The sequence below is a fragment of the Corvus hawaiiensis genome, chromosome 9 (genome assembly GCF_020740725.1).
Source record: "Corvus hawaiiensis isolate bCorHaw1 chromosome 9, bCorHaw1.pri.cur, whole genome shotgun sequence".
NCBI classification, from domain to species: Eukaryota; Metazoa; Chordata; class Aves; order Passeriformes; family Corvidae; genus Corvus; species Corvus hawaiiensis.
Genome location: NC_063221.1, coordinates 22,965,949 through 22,983,980, shown reverse-complemented (window position 1 = coordinate 22,983,980; position 18,032 = coordinate 22,965,949). Strand labels below are relative to the sequence as shown.

The 18,032-nt window shown below is 62.9% G+C and overlaps 1 protein-coding gene across 5 annotated transcripts; it reads left to right on the top strand.

The window, feature by feature from the left end:
- The first annotated feature begins 382 nt into the window (after positions 1-382).
- SLC6A9 (solute carrier family 6 member 9) lies at positions 383-17,898 on the top strand. 5 transcript variants are annotated; one of them, XM_048312768.1, is made up of 14 exons: positions 383-534; positions 2,865-3,011; positions 11,495-11,651; positions 11,809-11,940; positions 13,012-13,264; positions 13,345-13,477; positions 13,892-14,026; positions 14,106-14,209; positions 14,287-14,524; positions 14,613-14,747; positions 15,050-15,149; positions 15,389-15,489; positions 15,678-15,848; positions 16,071-17,898. In XM_048312768.1, exons 2-14 carry the CDS (start codon positions 2,982-2,984, stop codon positions 16,281-16,283), a joined length of 1,902 nt encoding a protein of 633 aa, XP_048168725.1. In that variant the 5' UTR covers positions 383-534; positions 2,865-2,981; the 3' UTR covers positions 16,284-17,898. The 5 variants fall into 5 exon arrangements, with proteins under 5 accessions (XP_048168725.1, XP_048168726.1, XP_048168727.1 ...); XM_048312769.1 differs by lacking the exon at positions 383-534 and adding an exon at positions 2,404-2,570; XM_048312770.1 differs by lacking the exon at positions 383-534 and adding an exon at positions 2,719-2,742.
- Positions 17,899-18,032: the final 134 nt, after the last annotated feature.

The window sequence follows — 18,032 nt, the reverse complement described above, 5'->3', positions numbered from 1 at the left end:
TATGCCCCTCCATGTCCGCGTGCCTGTGGGCTGTATGTGGGATAACGGTGCCTATGTGTGCCAAGTATGCCATGGGCGTGCCCAAGTGTGCCAAGCGCATAGTGTGCCCGTGCATGCCCATGTGTGCAGCATGCCCGTGTGTGCCGTGTGTACCCGTGTGCCCACACGTGTGTGTGTACCATACGTAGCCCGTGTGCCCGCCGTACCTCGTGCGCTCTCGCCCTCCGCGGTGCCCGCGGTGCCCCCGGTGCGGCGAGGCGCGGGGCGGACGCGGTGCGGGTGCCGAGGCGGGGCGCTGGGGAGCACGGCGAAGCGGGGGGCGGAGCACGGCGGCGGGGGCGAGAGGCGGCGCCAGCCCCCACCGACCTCCAAACTTTCATTAACTCGGCAGCATCGGCGGCGGCGGCGGCGGCTCTGGGCCTGGTACGGCACCGGCACCGACACTGACACCGACACCGGGCTGGGCGCCGCGGAGCGGCGACCCCGCAGGCCCACCCGGCGCGGCGGGAGGGGCCGGGAGTCGGCATGGGCACGGTAAGGAGCGCGCACCTCCGCCGGCACCGGGTGCCCGGCCCGTCCAGCAGCCGTAGCAGCACTGGGGATGGGACGGGAGAGGAGTGGGTGGGCTGCCGACGAGGGGTGACAAGGGGACGAGGACGGCGAGGGCCTCCGGAGCGGCAGGGTCGGGAACAGCGGGAGCGGCACCGGGAGCGCCCACCCGTCAGGACGATGTCGGGAGGAGAAGAGCGGGATAGCGGGATGGCGGGATGCGGGGCGGTCCCGCATCTGTTGCTCTCGCGGCGCGGCGGCGCGGTGCCGGGGGAGCGCGGGGGCGCGGCGCGCAGAGCGGGACTACCGCCACCGCAGCCGGGGAGGGCGCCGGGCACCGGGACGGCCCGGCTCGGTGACGGGCCGGGGGGGTTGGCGGTAATTTTCCACGGGCATGTGCCGGGGCGGGGCGGCGGAGCAGCCACCACGTGGCGGCTGATGTAACCGGGCCCCCCCGCCACCGTACTGCACCGGGCGGCGGCGGCGGCGGCGGGGGGGAGCCGGGCGGCGGGCGCGTCGCCCTTCCCTGGGCACCGAGGAACCGCGGTTGCGGCGGGCCCGGCGGATGCTGGCGGAAGAAATGGCCTCGCAGGTGGCAGCGGCATCGGGCCGCCGGGCGGGAAGGGACGGGGGCTCCATCCTTCGGTCGGGCATCTGTGGCCTTTCGCTGGGTGCCGTGGGCTGCCTCTCCCCGCCGAGGTGTGCCATCCTGTCTGGGAGTCCCTGTGAGTGCCCAGGTGTCCCCATTTCCCTGTGCCAGCCGTGCCGGCTTTAGGTACAAGCTGCGCTGCCCTCCGGTCTGTCATGGCATCCCGCAGCTCTGGGAGAGCCACCCCGTGGCACCAGTGCTTTGCATCCTCGTCCCTGCTGGGCTGTCCCAAGGGATGCTGCAGCCTCGGGCATCCTTGCATCCGTCCCGTTGCCACACCACCGCTGGCTTCGCGCTCGGTCCTTGCCAGGCTGGGAGCCAACGCCAGCGGCATCTATGTAGTCATGGAGGCTTATCAGCACCTGGCAGACCCCGAGGGGAGTGGCAGCCGTCCGGCCCCTTGGGTACTCCCCCTTCCGAGGACACGGGATGAGTTCCCAGTCTGAATTCAGGGCCGCAGGGCGGGCAGCTTTTGGCTGGCTGGCGGTAGGTGTGTGATGAGGAGGAGGTCTGGCAACTGAGCCTGCACCTCCCACCTTTGAGAGGTCCCCGTGCCATGCGAGGAGCCAGGCTTGTGACAGTGATGACATCTCAGCTCCCCTGGAAATGCAGCCACTGCTGAGCAGGGCATTGGCAGTGGGATGCAGTATCTGTGGTATCTGCTGGCAGCAGCCTGTCTGCGCTGGAGGGGCTGGGGGCTCACACCACATCCCGTGGATTCCTGCCCCTTATCTACACTGCCCATGCTCCTTCCCTCCGTCTTAAGGTCTTCTGCTGATTGCTCCAGAGTCATGGCAGCCTGGGGATAGGCCCTGGGGTGTGTGACTGCTGCTGGTGGTGATTGGGGACCCTCGGTGTGGGTCAGGGGTCCTTCTTCAGCCAGCAAGGGTACTGAGCACTGGTGTCGGATCTGCAAACACCGGTGCTTGTTGCACAGACAATCAAACTGGTGTTTTGCAAGAGCGTCTGTCCCTTCCAGCGAGGTCAGGCCTTGGTGTTCCCCTGGGGCCTCCAGCAGCCCCAGGCTGGGGCAGGGGTGAGGGCCAGGGAGGCAGATGCCTGTGCCTGTGCACTGTCCAGCAGCACCTGGCACCCGGCAGAGCCCAGCAGCTCGGCCCCCCTGCGCTGCACATGCATGCGATGCACCGGGGCAGAAGGCAATCGTTTCCCATCTGTGTCCTGCGCGGCAGCTGAGCCCTGCACTGCCCGTGCTCAGCGCCCAGTCCCAGCGCTGTTGTGTGCTGCAGCCACTTCAGCTTCATCTCTCGCTGGGGGAGAGCTCAAGGGGCCCCCGCTCCTGCCCGTGGCCCCTGACGCCCACCTGCCGGGGGGCCAGCAGCCAGCTGTCCGCAAGGTCGTCTATCCACACTGGGTAAATCTTTAACTGCTTCTTGGGAAACACCTGGGAGCCGACGCTTGTGTGGGTGCCAGGGGGTTCAGAGACACTGGAGGGGCTGGGAGCCAGCAGGAGGAGACCCTGCCACCAGCCCACCCAGCCCCGGGCCCTGCGTCCTCCACCAGGAGTCCTGCTACGCAGTGGGAAGGTAGAGGGGAGCGGCTTGCCTGACACAGCCCCCCAGTTCCTGGAGGGAGGGGGAGGCCTGGGGCGGGGATGTGCCCACCCCACCAGTCACATCTCTCTTGGTGTCTTCTCCTCTCTGCCCAGCTTGCTCTGACGGTGGATTGAAGGACACTAGTGCTGGTGCTGCAGCCAGCGTGACAGAGAGCGGGCAGGCGAGGGACCCTGCACTGGGCAGCCGGCACCGTGCTCCAGCCTCCAGGAATGGCCGATAAGTGCAGCGAGGGGCTGCTGGTAAGTGCAGGGGTGTGGGGAGCGGGCTGGTGTGTGCCACTGCCTCGGGGGCCCAGAGAACCTGGCACAGGGAGCAGGACGCTGGGGTTCCCGTTGGACTTGGTGTGCCCTGCCGAGACCGCCAGCTGGGGTTGTGGCACCATGGTGCTCTCCTAGCATGATGATTTTTGGGCTGATGCTCTCTCTCCATGAACCTGTTGCCTGTGGGGCTCTTCGGGTGTGGTGTCTCCTTGTGCCTGGTGATGCTATCACCTGTTTTCAGGCGCTCTGCCCAGCCTTATCACCCACCCCAACTCTCCAGGCAGGCGGCTCTCCAGCCTGCTGTCAGCAAAGGGTGCGGTTGTTCCTCCAAGCCAGGTGCCCCCGGAGGGGCACAGATTGTGGGTGCTTCCCCTTTGCCTTCCCCCAGTGGGCTCTCCGAGGCTGGGCTGGTAGGATGGTGCACAGGCAGAGGCAGCTTTCTCTGGGCACCAGTGAAGTGCCTGACCCTCTGTCCTCACGCACAGTGTGTTGCAGGGTGCTGTGAGCTGCCCTGCACTTGCCTGTGCCAGGGCTGGCTTTGGTGTTCCAGGCAGATGTGGGATGTACCCACTGCATGTCTTTGTTGGAAGGCTGCAATGGCCCCATGCCTGTGGCAGCTCAGGTTCCTGTGACAGGCTGCTCTGCTGCATTGGGCAGGTGAGCTCAGGCTGGGCTTGGCTTTTTCCCTTTTTCCCAAAGGATAGGAGCTGAACGCTGAGATTGACACGGTCACCAGGCCCTCCCTTTCCCGGGGGGCTTCCTGAAATAGCTGCACACTCCAGCTGGAGGGCTGGGAGCCAGGGTTTGCCTGGGAAGCCAAGAGCCAGGGGAGCGGCATGCTCCAGCAAGTGCTTCCAGTATGCCCGCGTGCATGCAGTTCCTCTGCTTGTGTGTCCCAGCATGGCCCCGCTGGCTGTGCCTGCAGCAGGGAGCCCAGCACCCATCCTGCCCCCAACAGAGAAGGGCTTGGGGCAGCTGGTAGGATAGGAAGGCAGATTTCTTCTGGAGAACCCCTGGGCCGGTAACAGGGAGGTGCTGAGGATGTATCTGGGTACAGTCAGGGGTCTGTCATGGGGACACACTTCTGTACATGGTGCTTGCCATGACTCCATGCCGTTGATGTTTTCCTGCTATGACCAGAGCAGTCAGCATCGCACCAGGGCGAGGGCCGAGCCTGACACCCACGTCAGGGAGTCAGACATTGGAGTGCCCACCCACTCCCAGTAAATCTTTAACCTGCTTCTTGGAAGTACCTGACCAGCCCACCCCAGGGCCAGAGTGTCAGCTGCAATGGGGTCTGTGCTGTGTTGGCCGCCCTTGCTCTCAGGCCTCCCCTGTATGCAGGATGCAAAGATACCTCTGCACAGGGCATTGCTGCTATGGGGTCTGTGGGGAGAAGGGCAGGTCCCTGTGAGAGCATCCCTGCTCCTGAAGCATCCCCATTCCTGCATCCTGAGAGCCCCAGGAGGAGCTCCAGTGGGCCAGATTCTGATTACTGAGCTGCCTGGGTCCCTGGGAAAGGAGCATAATCTCCTTGGCCTGCCTCCAGGGCCCTGCCAGTAACCTCACAGAGTTTGGTCCCTGCCTGTCCTCTCATCCCTGCCTGCAGGTGCAGCTCCCACCCCCACCACCCCCAGTCCAGCCAGGCTCTCACTGTGCAACCCCAGCCCAGCATTATTTGCAGTGCCTGGGGCTGGAGAAGTTTACAGTGCCTGCTGTGCCCCACCTGGGGAGGGACAGGGGTGATGGAGGCAGCAGCTGGGTGATGTGCGGCTGTGCCTCAGTTTCCCCACCTGTCAGCTGGGGCCTGGAGAACAAGGGTGATGTGTACTGCTTTTGCAGGATCTGTGTTTTGGGTGGCCCTGTGAAGCTCTGAATGCTCACTCCAAAACAGGAGGTGGTTGGGAGGGGTCATGCCCACCTTACTGCTCCCAAGCCCCAGAAATGCTCTGACTGCAGATACCCAATGAAGTTCAGGACAGCTCCAGGGGCTGGATCAGTCCCTGTGTGGCTGGGCTGAGGGGATCCCTGTGAGCCACAGGGGAGGGTCTGACTGCCTCTCCCTCACAGGCCTTTAAGGACATTTTGTTTTGTTGTCCTTGGGGTGCTTTGTTTAGACTCCAACACTGCCAGTGGCTCCTGACTCCCAGGGCTGCCTTGCTGGCACGGCTGGGCAGCCTTTGGCTGCAGCTTGCCAGCTCAGGTAGGTTCCTGCAGTCACCCAAGACCACCCTGACTACACAGTGGGGTGCTGCTCCCACTGCACTGCAGTGGGGGTCAGGGCTGGGGGGTCCCTGCCTGTTCCAGACACCCCCAGCGGCTCAGTGCCACCGACCAGCGGCAGGAGCTGCGGAAGTGGCTTTTGGCTGTGGGAGCCCTTCACGGAATACCAAGGGGCAGTGATGGGGGGGCTGGCGGGGGATTTTTCTGCCTGAACGCCCCGGGAGAATCATGTCTGCCCTGGTAGAATGGGGCCGGAGAAAGGCAGCCCTGTCGGGAAGCACTCAGCTAGGGGATAGTGGCACTGGGACAGGTCCTTGGGCATCATTCCTACCCCAGTCACCATGCAGCCCTGTCAGGGGGCTGGAAGACCTGTGGACCATCCCCCATGCAGCCACTGCCCCTGTCTCTCTAGTCCCAGCACTGCCAGCCAGCCAGGGTGGGGATCAGAATGCCAGGGTAGGTGAGGGTTCTATGGCAGGCCCTTTGTTTCTAGCAGTGTGTCTCCATGCAGCTGGCTGTCCCCTCTGTCTGCTCACTGGGCTGCCAGGGGAGCAGCACTTTGCTCCCACAGGGCAGGGCTGGCACAGAGTCTGGCATCCCCAGGACGGAGCGGTGGGTCCTGCTGTGCTGTGCTCAGGCTGCTCTAAGGAGCAGGGGGTGCAGCGTGCCCAGGGCAAGACGTCTGGTGGTGGCACACAGGTGGCCCAGGCAAAGTGATGCAGCTGAACTGGGGCATGGAGGGATGCCCACAAGGTGCCCACACACCTTGCGGGGTGTCTGGACACAGAGCTGCCTGGCTGCGTATAGGGCAGGACTGGGTTGGCACTGGGGTCACTTGGGGCTGGCACAGCATGGGGTGGCTCTTGGCTTGCATTTGTCTTGGGGGGCACAGTTGGGTGTTGCCATCCCATGGGTGGGACATGTCCCAAGCTACTGGGTGGCTAGTGCAGGAGGGGACAGGAACAAGCACTGGGTGCTGGCATGTGGGAGGTTGAGTGCCCACCCTGCACACGTGTGCTGTTCACGTGTGCGCCCGCAGCCGCTGCTGCCCGGACCCCAGATGGTCGCCCGAAAGCGCCGGCCCGTTCCCCCGCCCTCGGTGCACCATCATGCGTCGCTGGAGCCTTGGCCACACTCCCCAGCCGGGACGCAGGGCTGGGAGCAGCTGGGGCACCCCGAGCCTGGCCGCGGGGCTCCCTCTGCCTGGCCTCCTATGGGACACAGCACCCCACCAGGGTCCCACCCTGTGCTGGCAAAGGGGTGAGCAGGGAGGCTGTGGGGTGCCTGGGCAGTGAAGGGGTCATGGCACAGCCCTCCTGCCAGCCAGATGGTCCCCCTCGGGCCAGTGACCTTGTAAGGGTTGCCATGGAGACCCCATGATGTCACCAATCGTATGATGTTGAGTGAAGTAGCATGGCACCAGGTGAGGATGTGCCAGCAGACGGGCTTGACCCTGTGCCCCTATCCCCAAGCAGGGCCATGCCCCGTTCCTGCAGCCCTTGAATGTCCAGGTTTGGGACTGGGCATGCAGGGCCAGTGCTGCATGGATGATGGGCATAGGGGCAGGAATGCATGTGTGGGGCTTGAGATGCTGAGGCATGGAAATAGGGGCTGTGAGGGAATGTCGTCTTCTGCCATGCTCCAAGAGCAGCTCCTGGCCCCAACCAGACGGGCAGCGGTGCCTGCGGGGAGGGCCGTGCTGCCCACTGGAGCATGCAGGGCTGTGAGCAGCTGGACCCCGCTAATGAGGCCTCATTAAGTGGGACAGGGCTGAGCCCGCTGTGCAGCCTGCTCTGCCTTGCCCTGCCTACACGAGCCAGGGAGGGCACCTGGCTTGTGGGGGTACAGCTCGTGGGGGGTATTAGAGGCACAGCAGTGCCTGCGGGGTGGGCCAGGCAGGGATGGTGCCAGGGCAGGTGGCATGGTGGGGCTCCGGTGCTGCATCGGGGCAGGCAACAGGGGGCCGAGCCTGGCTGGGAGGCAAGTGGGGAGCAGTGCCAAGCGCTGGAGGCAGCGGGCGGGGGAAGGCGGGAGGGCGGGCGGCTGCTGCTGCGCCGGAGCCCGAGGTGCCAATGAAGCTGGGGACTCACGGAGCCATCCAGCCTGGGCCCCCGGATGGCAGCTGTGAGCAGCCAGGCCCCCTCGGACCCTCTCAGCAGGTCAGTGGGCAGGTGAGAGCAGGGTCTGGGGGGCAGATTGGGGGGTGGGCCAGGCTGAGTGGTGGCCATGCCAGTGCTGTTCCCCCACCACTCATGGCTCTCCAAAACCCTTTGTATTGCCTTCGGGGTGGTGGCTCTGCAGGGCTGTAGATTTGTGCCATGGCATGCTGGAGAGGTACCCCCAAGCCCCACAGCCTTTGATGTGGGGTGCTTCAGGGGAGGGAGGGCAGAGCATGGCACCAAACCCCTCCATGGCCTCAGTTGTGTTGGGAGCAAGAAGAGATTGCCTGACAGTTGTGTGTGTTTGTTATCCCTAGAATCTACTGATTTTGCAGAAGAGGTGCACAGCACCTGAGTTGCAACTCAGTGCTGCAGGGGCAGAGTATAGCAAAGATCTCCTACTCCTCCCCTCCCCTCTTCCCTTTCATGGGCACCAGTGAGCAATGTCAAAGTTTGCCCCAGGCCCCCCATGGCACTCCAGGGCAGTACTGGTGCTGCTGTGGCTGGCTCGCAGAGCACACTCAGGGGCTGGACAGCCTCCTGCAATGAGGGGTGGTGAAGGCTGTGTAATACTCCTGGGAGGTCCTGGGGTTTGGGCGTGCCCCTCATCACTGCATTACCCCAGCCCTGGGACTGTCCCCAGCACCCTTGGATGGTGCTGCCGCCGCCCAGGCCATGCCAGATGCCTTTTTCCCCACAACATGCCTCTGCTACACCAGGACAGGGGCAAACATGGGGCTGGGCACCAAAGAGAGAGGGTAGGGAGAATTAAGATGTGCTGGTTAGGCTGGCAGAGCCAGGAATGTGCAGGCTGGCAGGGCACAGCAACCTCTGATGAAGGGATGACACCTGTGGATTCGTTACCTCAGGTATGAAGGACAAGGAGTGCAGGGCCGATTATAGGGCCCCCAGCACCCACGCTCAGTAGACGGTCAGCAAGGGCACCCAGGACATCCCCTCTCTAAGTGACCCCATCCCTCCATCCCTTGGGGCTCCCACCTCAGGCTGGGGTTCATCTGCCTCCAACATCCTGCACCCCACTTCCTTGCCCTGGAAGAGCCACTATCATGGCAAATGATGTAATTAGCATTTTTTTCCATCTTCCAGCAACCCCTGCCTAAAACAGCCATGATTTAGTTGCCATTGCCATGGCAATGAGCAGTGACATCAGGCTGATGATATCAGGGGTACTCGTACCCTGTGCTGGCATTGCAGGAGCAGCCCTGACAGCCCCCCAGTAGGAGGTTGGATGGAGAAATTGGGGGTCCCTCACTGGTTCAGGGGGGCTGGATAAGGTTTGTGCCCCACAGAGTGCCTCTGCTGGCCTGGTACACCCCCATGTGGGCAGTTTGAATGGGGAAAAAAAGAGGAGGGGGTTCATGCTGGAGATGCCTCCCATGAGGACATCCCCTTCCAGTATCAACCCTGCCACCACCACAAGCTTCCCAACCATAAATCAGGGCTCCTTAGGGTAGTGGGGGGCATCCGGGCACCCCAGCCAAGCTGTCATTGTGTGAGGCGATGCTGCTTAGCATGAGAAAGGCTTTGGTGCCAGGCAGGGTGATGGATGATGCCTGCTTTGCTGGGCTGGGGAGGTTTTGGCCATGGTGTATGGGGGGGGTCCCCTGGGGAAGGGGGAGGAAGGATGCCCTGGGCACCCCAAACCTCCCCTTCTGCGATGTTTTGGACATTCCCTTTTGGAACTTCCCTTCTGGAGACATTTGGGGTGTCTTGGCATCCTTCCTCCTTCTTGATGTTATCACCCAAGCCAGGCATCCTTTGAAGCTGCATTGGATTACATGCATGGAAAATTTGGGGCCTGGGAGCAGGACCTGGTGCCCCCAGAGACTGCACTGTTGCTGGGTGGCATCTTTCCCTATGCATTCCAGCTCTGTCCCATTCCCACAGCAGGGAAAGGGGGGAGTTTCATCTTCCCAGATGTCTGGGTTCTCTCTATCCACTCCCTTCTTTTACCGTGTGGGGTTGGGAGGATGGTTAATGAGTGTAAAGGACAGGGTGACCTTACTAGATTTGGGGAGGGTGGGTTGTAGCGAGCTGATGAGTGAGCATGCAAGTGTTTGCGCACGTGTGCTCAGTTGTGCATGCATGGACACACATGTGGCCGCCCCCTTATTGGGGACAAGTGCACCAAAGCCCAGTGCTGCAGGAAAGGAGGAGGGAGCAGCAGAGGCCTGGCGGTTTCATTGCACTGGTGCCAGCCAGCTCAAAGTTGGGGTGCTCCATGAGGCTTGGGGGTGAAGCCAGGGTCACCTGAGCAGAGCACTGGCTTGGAACAGGGATGAGGTCCCCTTTGGGCACCACGGCTCCTGGCTGAGCCGGGGCCATGTAGTGTATCTGGTCCCCTCACCAGACCCTTTGTCAGGGAGGCTGGAGCATTGCCCCCACTCCTGCTGGCTGTGCTGCTCATTAGGAGCCTCGTTAGTGCGAGCAGCTTAATCAGAGGCTTCCCGATCGGATCTGTCTGCTCGAGTGGGCAGTGTGCCCTGGCATGGGGACACTGCCAGCGTCCTGTCCCCCGCCTTGGGGACCCCTGAGTCATGCTCTTGCACAACACCCCACAATAAGAACCTCTGCTGGGAGGGAGGTCCCCCAGCACCCAGAGCTGCTGCGAGCTTGTTTCTGATGGACCCGTGGCTTACAGGGTCAGGTGTGGGCACTGTGGCTCCCCGGCTGGGCACGGCAGCGTATTGCCCTATAGCCCTGCCCAAAGTGCCCTCTGATCCCCCGTCGCCCCTCTCGTGCAGCCCTGCTCCCCTGCAGCCCCCCCGCCGCCCGCGGCGCGTGCGGGCCCCGCTCGCAGCAGATGGCTTTGTTTGGCAGCGCGGTGCCGGAGTCGCTGGGCATCACGTCCCGGCTGTGCCGTCCCTAATCAAATGATACGGTTAGGTGCACCGCGCCTGCTGCCTGCGCCCTGCCGGCGTGAGCAGATCCAAAGTGATGGCTCCCATTTGTGGCCCGCTCACTGCCGGCGTCAGCCATTGTGGGGGCACATGGAGAGGGGGGCAGCTGGGGGAGAGGCATGAGGTGGGCATGGACACTGGGGTGTCTGTGGTAGTGAGACCAGCACTGTGGAGTTCCAACAGGCTCCTAGGGCTGCCGACACCCTGTGCTGCTCCTGTAGGAGTATGGGTGCTGTGGGGCTAGGGACTGGCAACTAGCGCCCTCGCCCCATGCACCCATCCATCACCTGGCCTCAGGTGGGGAGGGGAGGGCTTGGGGCACCCCTGCACAGCAAAATGCCATCTGCCCTCAGCCCACCCTGCCAGAGCTCCACAGCGTCCATGCAGGACATCAGTAAGACCCCAGGGCTGTGCTGGGACAGAGCCAAGGGGTGATGGGTGCCATCCCTGCCGGGGTGACCGGCACTCATCTCTGTTGTTGTCCTCCTTAGTGTGAGCTCACATTGTGTGGCAGTCTGCACAAAGCGCTCTTTCTTGCCCCCTTCTGCCCCCCTGTCCCCCAGTCCCCTGCAGTGAGGGACAACTGGGCACTGGGGCTGTCCAGTCAGGGGACCCACTGCATGGGACCCCCTGTGAGCTGCCCCAGGCATGGTGCCCTTGCTTGGTGCTGAGCTGGCAGTAGGACCCTGGCTGTGTCAGGGTACTTTTTCTGGGGGGGTACGCAGCTCCCTGCCTGCTCTAGTCACTACACCTCACTTCCCACTGAGAGGGGCTTCTGCTTCAACCCAGGGGTCCCACAATTTCCCCCCAGTCATGGGCAGTGGCCACCCAGCAGGACCTCTCTCGCTGGGCACAGGGAGGGGGGGCACGGGAACAGAGGCCCCTTTGTGCTCCAGGCGCCTGGACCTGTTTTGTATGAGTTGCAGGCTCTCCCTTCCCTGCAGCCGGGCTCTGGGCAGAGCCATTCACTGGGGGGGCAGACACTGCTGCCCTCCCCCTCCTTGGCACTGCCTGTGCGTGGCGGGCGGCAGGGACAGGCAGGGGGGCGAGATGGGGGAGGATGCTGGGGACCACCCAGCCCCGCTTGGCGGCTGTCACCCTTCCAAGGGGGCCAGCGGGGGGGTCCCCAATTGACACATCCCACGACATCTCTCTGCAGAACGGCGCCGTGCCTGGGGAGCAGGGCAAGCAGGAGAAGAGCGTCAAGCGTGGCAACTGGGGCAACCAGATCGAGTTTGTGCTGACCAGCGTGGGCTACGCTGTGGGCCTAGGCAACGTCTGGCGCTTCCCATATCTCTGCTACCGCAATGGGGGAGGTGGGTGTCAGGGGGCTGGGGGAGTGGGGTTCCTCTGGGCAGGTGTGGGGCTGTGCACCCCAGCCCTGCATGGTATTTCTTGGGGTGGTGCAGGGCATGGGAAGCACAGCTGTGCCTGGGGTTACTGCCCACTCATCCTGTGGTTCCTGCCCACCAGGTGCCTTCATGTTCCCCTACTTCATCATGCTGGTGTTCTGTGGCATCCCTCTCTTCTTCATGGAGCTCTCCTTTGGGCAGTTTGCCAGCCAGGGCTGCCTTGGCGTCTGGAGGGTCAGCCCCATGTTCAAAGGTAAGGAGCTGCCTGTCCCTGCTGGCACATGCCAGCATGGGACACCTGCTGTCACAGTGCCCGGCAGCTGGTGTGACCCTCACGCACCATGAGGCACACGCACACCTCTGGAACATCACATGGCCCAGTGCAGGCACCCGCGGCTCGTGCAGCCCTGCACATGCATGCCCTGCACACGAATCATGCTCTGCATTGCACGGGTCCCCTGCGCACTTGCCCACCCTGGCTACGCTGCCCTGCACAGCCCGCCTGGCGTCCCCTGCACACATTACACGTGCCCCTGCACACGCATCACATCTCCTGCGCAAACCCCAGCCCTGTGCCAGCATCCACTGCGGGCATTACACACACCTCCCTGCATATGCCACACGTGTCCCCAGCGTGTCACTCTTGCAGAGGCTGCTCAGGTCCCCTGAACACACTGTGGCACGTCCAGCTGTGGGCATGCTTCTGCAGTTGTCTGCCTGGACCACAGGCAGCAAGTGCTCTGCTCATGTGCTTGCCCTGCCATGGCTGGACCCTGCTCCAGGTGCATCTCCTGCCTTACGGGTGTGCTCCCATGGTGCTGGCTCCCCTGGCCCACGCCTGCAGGCTGCCTGCCAGGTGATATGCCCACGATGTCATGTCTGAGTGCCAGCAGCCCATGCACACACTCTTGTGTGCTCTGCACAATGGCATGCTGAGCCTGGGGTGCACTTCCCTGTGCTCGTGTGGCCTGTCACATGCCACCAGGTAACTGCAGGCCTAAAGTCACTGTAGCCAGAAGTGACCCCCCACCCAGTTGTTCTCTTGTGCTGCAGTCCCCAAGGGTTTGCCTGCAGCCTGTGTGCATTGCCATGTGTCCCAGGGGACCCTCAGCACCACTGGGCTTGTTTGGAGGTAGAGGATCCCATGCACAGTGCTCTTCACACCCGTGCCACAGCCAGGCACTGAGCCGCAGCATGGCTGCAAGGCTGCTGACAGCACTGCATGCAGCCCACTCCTGCCATGCCACGACCCCTGGTGCTGTGCGCCGTGCCCGTGCCGTGCCGCCGCACCCTGCCGCTCACCCCTCCCCGGTGCTGTTCCCAGGCGTGGGCTACGGGATGATGGTGGTGTCCACATACATCGGGATCTACTACAACGTGGTGATCTGTATTGCCTTCTACTACTTCTTTGTGTCCATGACGCACGTGCTGCCCTGGACGTACTGCAGCAACCCCTGGAACACGCCCGACTGCGTGGGGGTGCTGGACGGGAACCTCTCCAACCGTGCCACCCTCAACTTTACCCAGCTCCTCAACACCACCCAGAAGCGCACCAGCCCCAGTGAGGAGTACTGGAGGTACCAGCGCCTGGGATCGGGGATGGGGGAGGTGGTGATGGTGGGGCTCCACTGACACTGCTGTCCCCCTCCCCGTACAGGAGGTATGTGCTGAACCTGTCGGATGACATCGGGAACCTGGGCGAGGTGCGGCTGCCCCTCCTCGGCTGCCTCGGTGTCTCCTGGGTCGTTGTCTTCCTCTGCCTCATCAAGGGCGTGAAGTCCTCGGGGAAGGTACCTGTGTGTTCCCTCTCCAGGCCCCTCCCTGTGGGTGTGGACGTGCCTTCAGGGTAGATGGCCATGTCCCCTCTAGGCATAGCCCCTCCCCTACTGGGAATGAACCTCCCGTTGTGGACATGTCCCCATCACTTCTGGGCACAGCTCCTCCTCTTTTGGCATTGTCCCTGCGCTCTGTGCATGCTCCTCCCACTCTGGGAAAGGCCACACCTCTATGACCTGGCCACGTCCCTTCTGGACACAGCTCCTCCCATGTGGCCATGGCCCCACCTCCTTGACAATAACTCCTTCTCTCGTGGTCTATCACTCCACACTCTGGACCGTAGCCCCAGCCCATAGCCACACCTTAACCACCTGCCTGTGTCCCCGCCCCTGCCCCCATCCTCACCTGACTGAGTTGCTGCCCCACAGGTGGTGTATTTCACGGCCACCTTCCCCTATGTGGTGCTCACCATCCTCTTCGTGCGCGGCATCACGCTGGAGGGGGCCCTCACTGGCATCATGTACTACCTGACACCCCAGTGGGACAAGATCCTCAATGCCAAGGTGAGCAGGGACGAAGGGTGGCGGGCAGCCAGGGCTGAGCGGGGCTGGGGGCACAGCATTGACCATCCCACTGCCACAGGTGTGGGGTGATGCGGCCTCGCAGATCTTCTACTCGCTGGGCTGTGCCTGGGGCGGGCTCATCACCATGGCCTCCTACAACAAGTTCAACAACAACTGCTACCGGTGAGTGCCCGACCACAGCCCCCCAGCCCTGCCACTGCCTCGTGCCCAGTGCCGGCCCTGACTCCTCTTCCCCACAGGGACAGCATCATCATCAGCATCACCAACTGTGCTACCAGCGTCTATGCTGGCTTCGTCATCTTCTCCATCCTGGGCTTCATGGCCAACCACCTGGGTGTGGATGTCTCCAAGGTGGCTGACCATGGACCAGGCCTGGCCTTTGTCGCCTACCCTGAAGCTCTCACCTTGCTCCCCATCTCGCCACTGTGGTCCATTCTCTTCTTCTTTATGCTCATCCTCCTGGGGCTGGGTACACAGGTAGGTCATGGTGGGGCCAGCATGTTCAGATGGGGTGGTGTGGTGGGGCCAAGGTGGTGACATGCTGCCCCCTCTGCCCCATACGCAGTTCTGCCTGCTGGAGACTCTGGTCACGGCCATTGTGGATGAGGTGGGCAATGAGTGGATCATCCGCAAAAAGACCTTCGTAACGCTGGGAGTGGCTGTGGCTGGCTTCCTGCTGGGCGTCCCACTCACCACGCAGGTAGGTGACCGTGGAACTGTCGCCATGGGATGTCACTGCCATGGCCACTTCATCAGCCACATCCACTTTGTTGCCACCGTGATGGTAGTGATAGGCAGGGCCTGGTCTTGCCACGCCAACACTGGTGATGGTATCCGGAATTAACTGTCTCCATGCTGACTCTGCCATCAGGCAATGCCATGCCAGCTGTGGTGGCAGTATCCGAGCTGTGTGTTGCCCGCACAGTCAGCATGGCTGTGCCGCTGCCCTGCCAGCAGTGGTGGTACCACAGCGGCAGCTGTGCCAATGGGTCTGTCTTCCAGGCGGGCATCTACTGGCTCCTGCTGATGGACAACTATGCTGCCAGCTTCTCCCTGGTGGTCATTTCCTGCATCATGTGTGTGGCCATCATGTACATCTATGGTAGGTGCAGCTACCTACAGCCAATCAGACGGTAGGGCTGGCCCAGCCAGCCAGTGGGGAAGGGCTCGCCCCAACAACTGGCCAATCAGCGGTGTGCTCTGTGCTCCATGGGGAAGCTGTTGCCCAATCAGGAGCTGTGGCCTGGGGAGGCTGGCGGGTCCCACCACGATGATGCTGGGGCTGGAGCCAGTCAGGGGGCTCAGGTCATCACCAGGGCTGATGGTCACTTATCTCCCCAGGGCACCGCAACTACTTCAAGGACATTGAGATGATGCTGGGCTTTCCTCCCCCACTCTTCTTCCAGATCTGCTGGCGCTTCATCTCACCTGCCATCATATTTGTGAGTGTCGCAACCATGGGGCATTGGACCGTGGGAGGAGGGGGCAAGGAGTTCACCTGGACATGGTACTCTATGGAGAGAAGAGTGCTGGGCTGCAGGAGAGCAGGAATAGGGCAGAGTGGGGAAGCTGGGGGGGTACAGAGCAAGCTGGCTGCTCCCCATGGCTGATCCTGCCTATCCCTTCCCAGTTCATCCTGGTCTTCACAGTGATCCAGTACCGGCCCATCTCCTACAATGACTATGTCTACCCTACCTGGGCCATCAGCATCGGCTTCCTCATGGCGCTCTCTTCTGTCATCTGCATCCCCATCTACGCCATCTACAAAGTGTGCCGTTCTGAGGGGGACACACTGCTTGAGGTGGGTGGCCAGGGGCTACATCCCTTTGTCTGTGTCTCACCTGGGGCTGCCAGCAGGGCTGTCCCTCACCTCACTGGAGCTGTCAGCAGTGGCTGAGTGCAGGCAGCATGCATAGGGCACATTTCTGTGCAGCCCTGGAAGCTGCTGGCATGTCCGTGCAGCCCGGGGCAGGAGAGCATGGTGGATGCTAATCTTGTCTCCATCGTCTCCCTTTCTCTCTAGCGCTTGAAAAATGCTACCAAGGCAAGCAAGGACTGGGGCCCAGCGCTGCCAGAGCACCGCAGTGGGCGCTACGCCCCGGCATTCAGCCCTTCCACGGAGTCCCACCTGGAGGTGCAGCCCCTGCAGCCAGAGAAGGGCCAGAGCGAGGCAGCGGCTGCATCCCCTGTGCAGGGCAGCAATGGCTCGGCCCACAGCCAGGACTCCAGACTGTGATCCCCCACAATCCCTGCACCCCTCTAACCCCTCTCGCACCTTCCGCTGGCGGAGCCTGGCTCCGGGCCGCACCGGACCACGGGGGCTCTCAGCACCCATCCCCGAGACCCCCCCACCTCCTCGCCGGTTAACCCCTCCCGCCCCTGCCCCCGTGGCGTTCGTTAACCCTCGTGTTTACGGTAACCTTTGTGCTCGATGCTGGGACAAGAGAGGAGGGGGCACAGCCCCGGGACGGCGGGGAGCCAGAGGCACTTTGCAGGGGCCTTGACCTGGGGGTATGCATGGGGGGGGGGGTGGGATGCTCCTGGGCTCCCAACTCCTCTCCCTACGCCAGGCAGCCTGCCCTGCCATGGGGCACCCTCCTGACCTTCCCATTGGGAGGACATGGGGTGGGACCAGGGCTGGGCATGCCGGGACTGCCTGCAGCCTGTGTGTGCACCAGGCCATCATGGCAGGGGTTGGCACTGCAGGAACCCCAGCCCGGGTGGGCACCCACTGTGGCTCAAAGCCTACTGGGTCACACAGGTGTTTATGCCCGGGGCGGTGCCAGGCACCAGGCCAGTACAGGGAGATGGGGGGCAAGCATGGTGCTTGCACTGGCAGGGGGATCTGACGGCACAAGACACAAGCACTTAGAGCACACGTGTGTACATGTGTGTGTCCCTCACAGACATAGTATGGGCACACATGTGGCATACGTGGGCATGCACATATGCACGGTACGCCGGGGCTGTGCAGACAGTGAGCCGGTATGCTCCCCTCCATGCACCCCTCCACCCTGTGGCCCCACTGGGGGCTGTGGGTGCCCTTCTGGGTGGCCAGGCATCGCCTACAAAGCTGGGCACAGCCACAAGCAGTGTGGGCACAGCCCAGTGCTGCTGCCTGCCCCACAGTGGGGCAGGAGGCTGGGGAGTACTTAAGCCTGGCCGGGGGGTAACCAGACGGGGATGAGGTCCAGCTCTCCCTTGCAGCCCCAGCACTGGCAGGGGAGGACCCCACCATGGTGCTAAGGGGGAGCAGGATGGACCAGCCTCTCCCAGCTGCTGCTTAGCAAGAGGTACCAGCAGAGACACGAGGGGCTGCACCAGCCCACTTGCTCTGAGCCATCTGGGGCTGCTCAGTCCTCAACCAGTATTAGTGGAACAGGATGCACTGGCAAAGGCTGGGCGGTTTTAAATCTGTCTTCCAGCTCCAGCCAAAGGGCTTGGAGCTCTTGATTTGGGGTGAATGGGATGAGACCCTTCCCACCCCGCTTGCTCCCCTCCCAGCCAGCACCCTGTGCTCCCTATGTTGCAGCCCCGAGGCTGACACAGGGACATGGCACAGCTTGGCACGGTGGCGGGAGGCAGTGGGCGGCGAGCCCCAGCAGGATGTTCCAGCTCCCCGTCCCGAGCCCCCCGTCGTGCCACGGCGAGGGGTGCAGGTTCCCGCATGGTGCCCGTGCCCTGCCCCTCGAGTCACGCCGCTACTCTTCACCTCTAATTGTTAGCAATAACGCGCGCGTCCCTGGGCAGCGCTGCCTGTGCCAGTGTCTCTGGGCAGCGCTGCCTGTGCCAGTGTCTCCTGGTGTAGAGTTCTAAAGTATCCTAGATTTTAATGAGATTTCTATTCCTGAGGCTGTGTCCCGCTGTGCCCTTCTTTGGGAACCATGTGGCAGGAGGGAGGGGGTTGAAGAGTGGGGGAGCACAATTAATGGGTGCAGCTCTTACCCCCCGATGCCAGGTATTGGCACTGAACAGCGAGGCTGGG

Coding starts and splice junctions, on each gene's coding strand:
- SLC6A9 (XM_048312765.1), top strand. CDS start 7,328: ATGAAGCTGGGGACTCACGGAGCCATCCAGCCTGGGCCCCCGGATGGC. Junction 11,941..13,011: donor GGTCAGCCCCATGTTCAAAG/GTAAGGAGCTGC, acceptor TGCTGTTCCCAG/GCGTGGGCTACGGGATGATG. Junction 14,210..14,286: donor TTCAACAACAACTGCTACCG/GTGAGTGCCCGA, acceptor TCTTCCCCACAG/GGACAGCATCATCATCAGCA.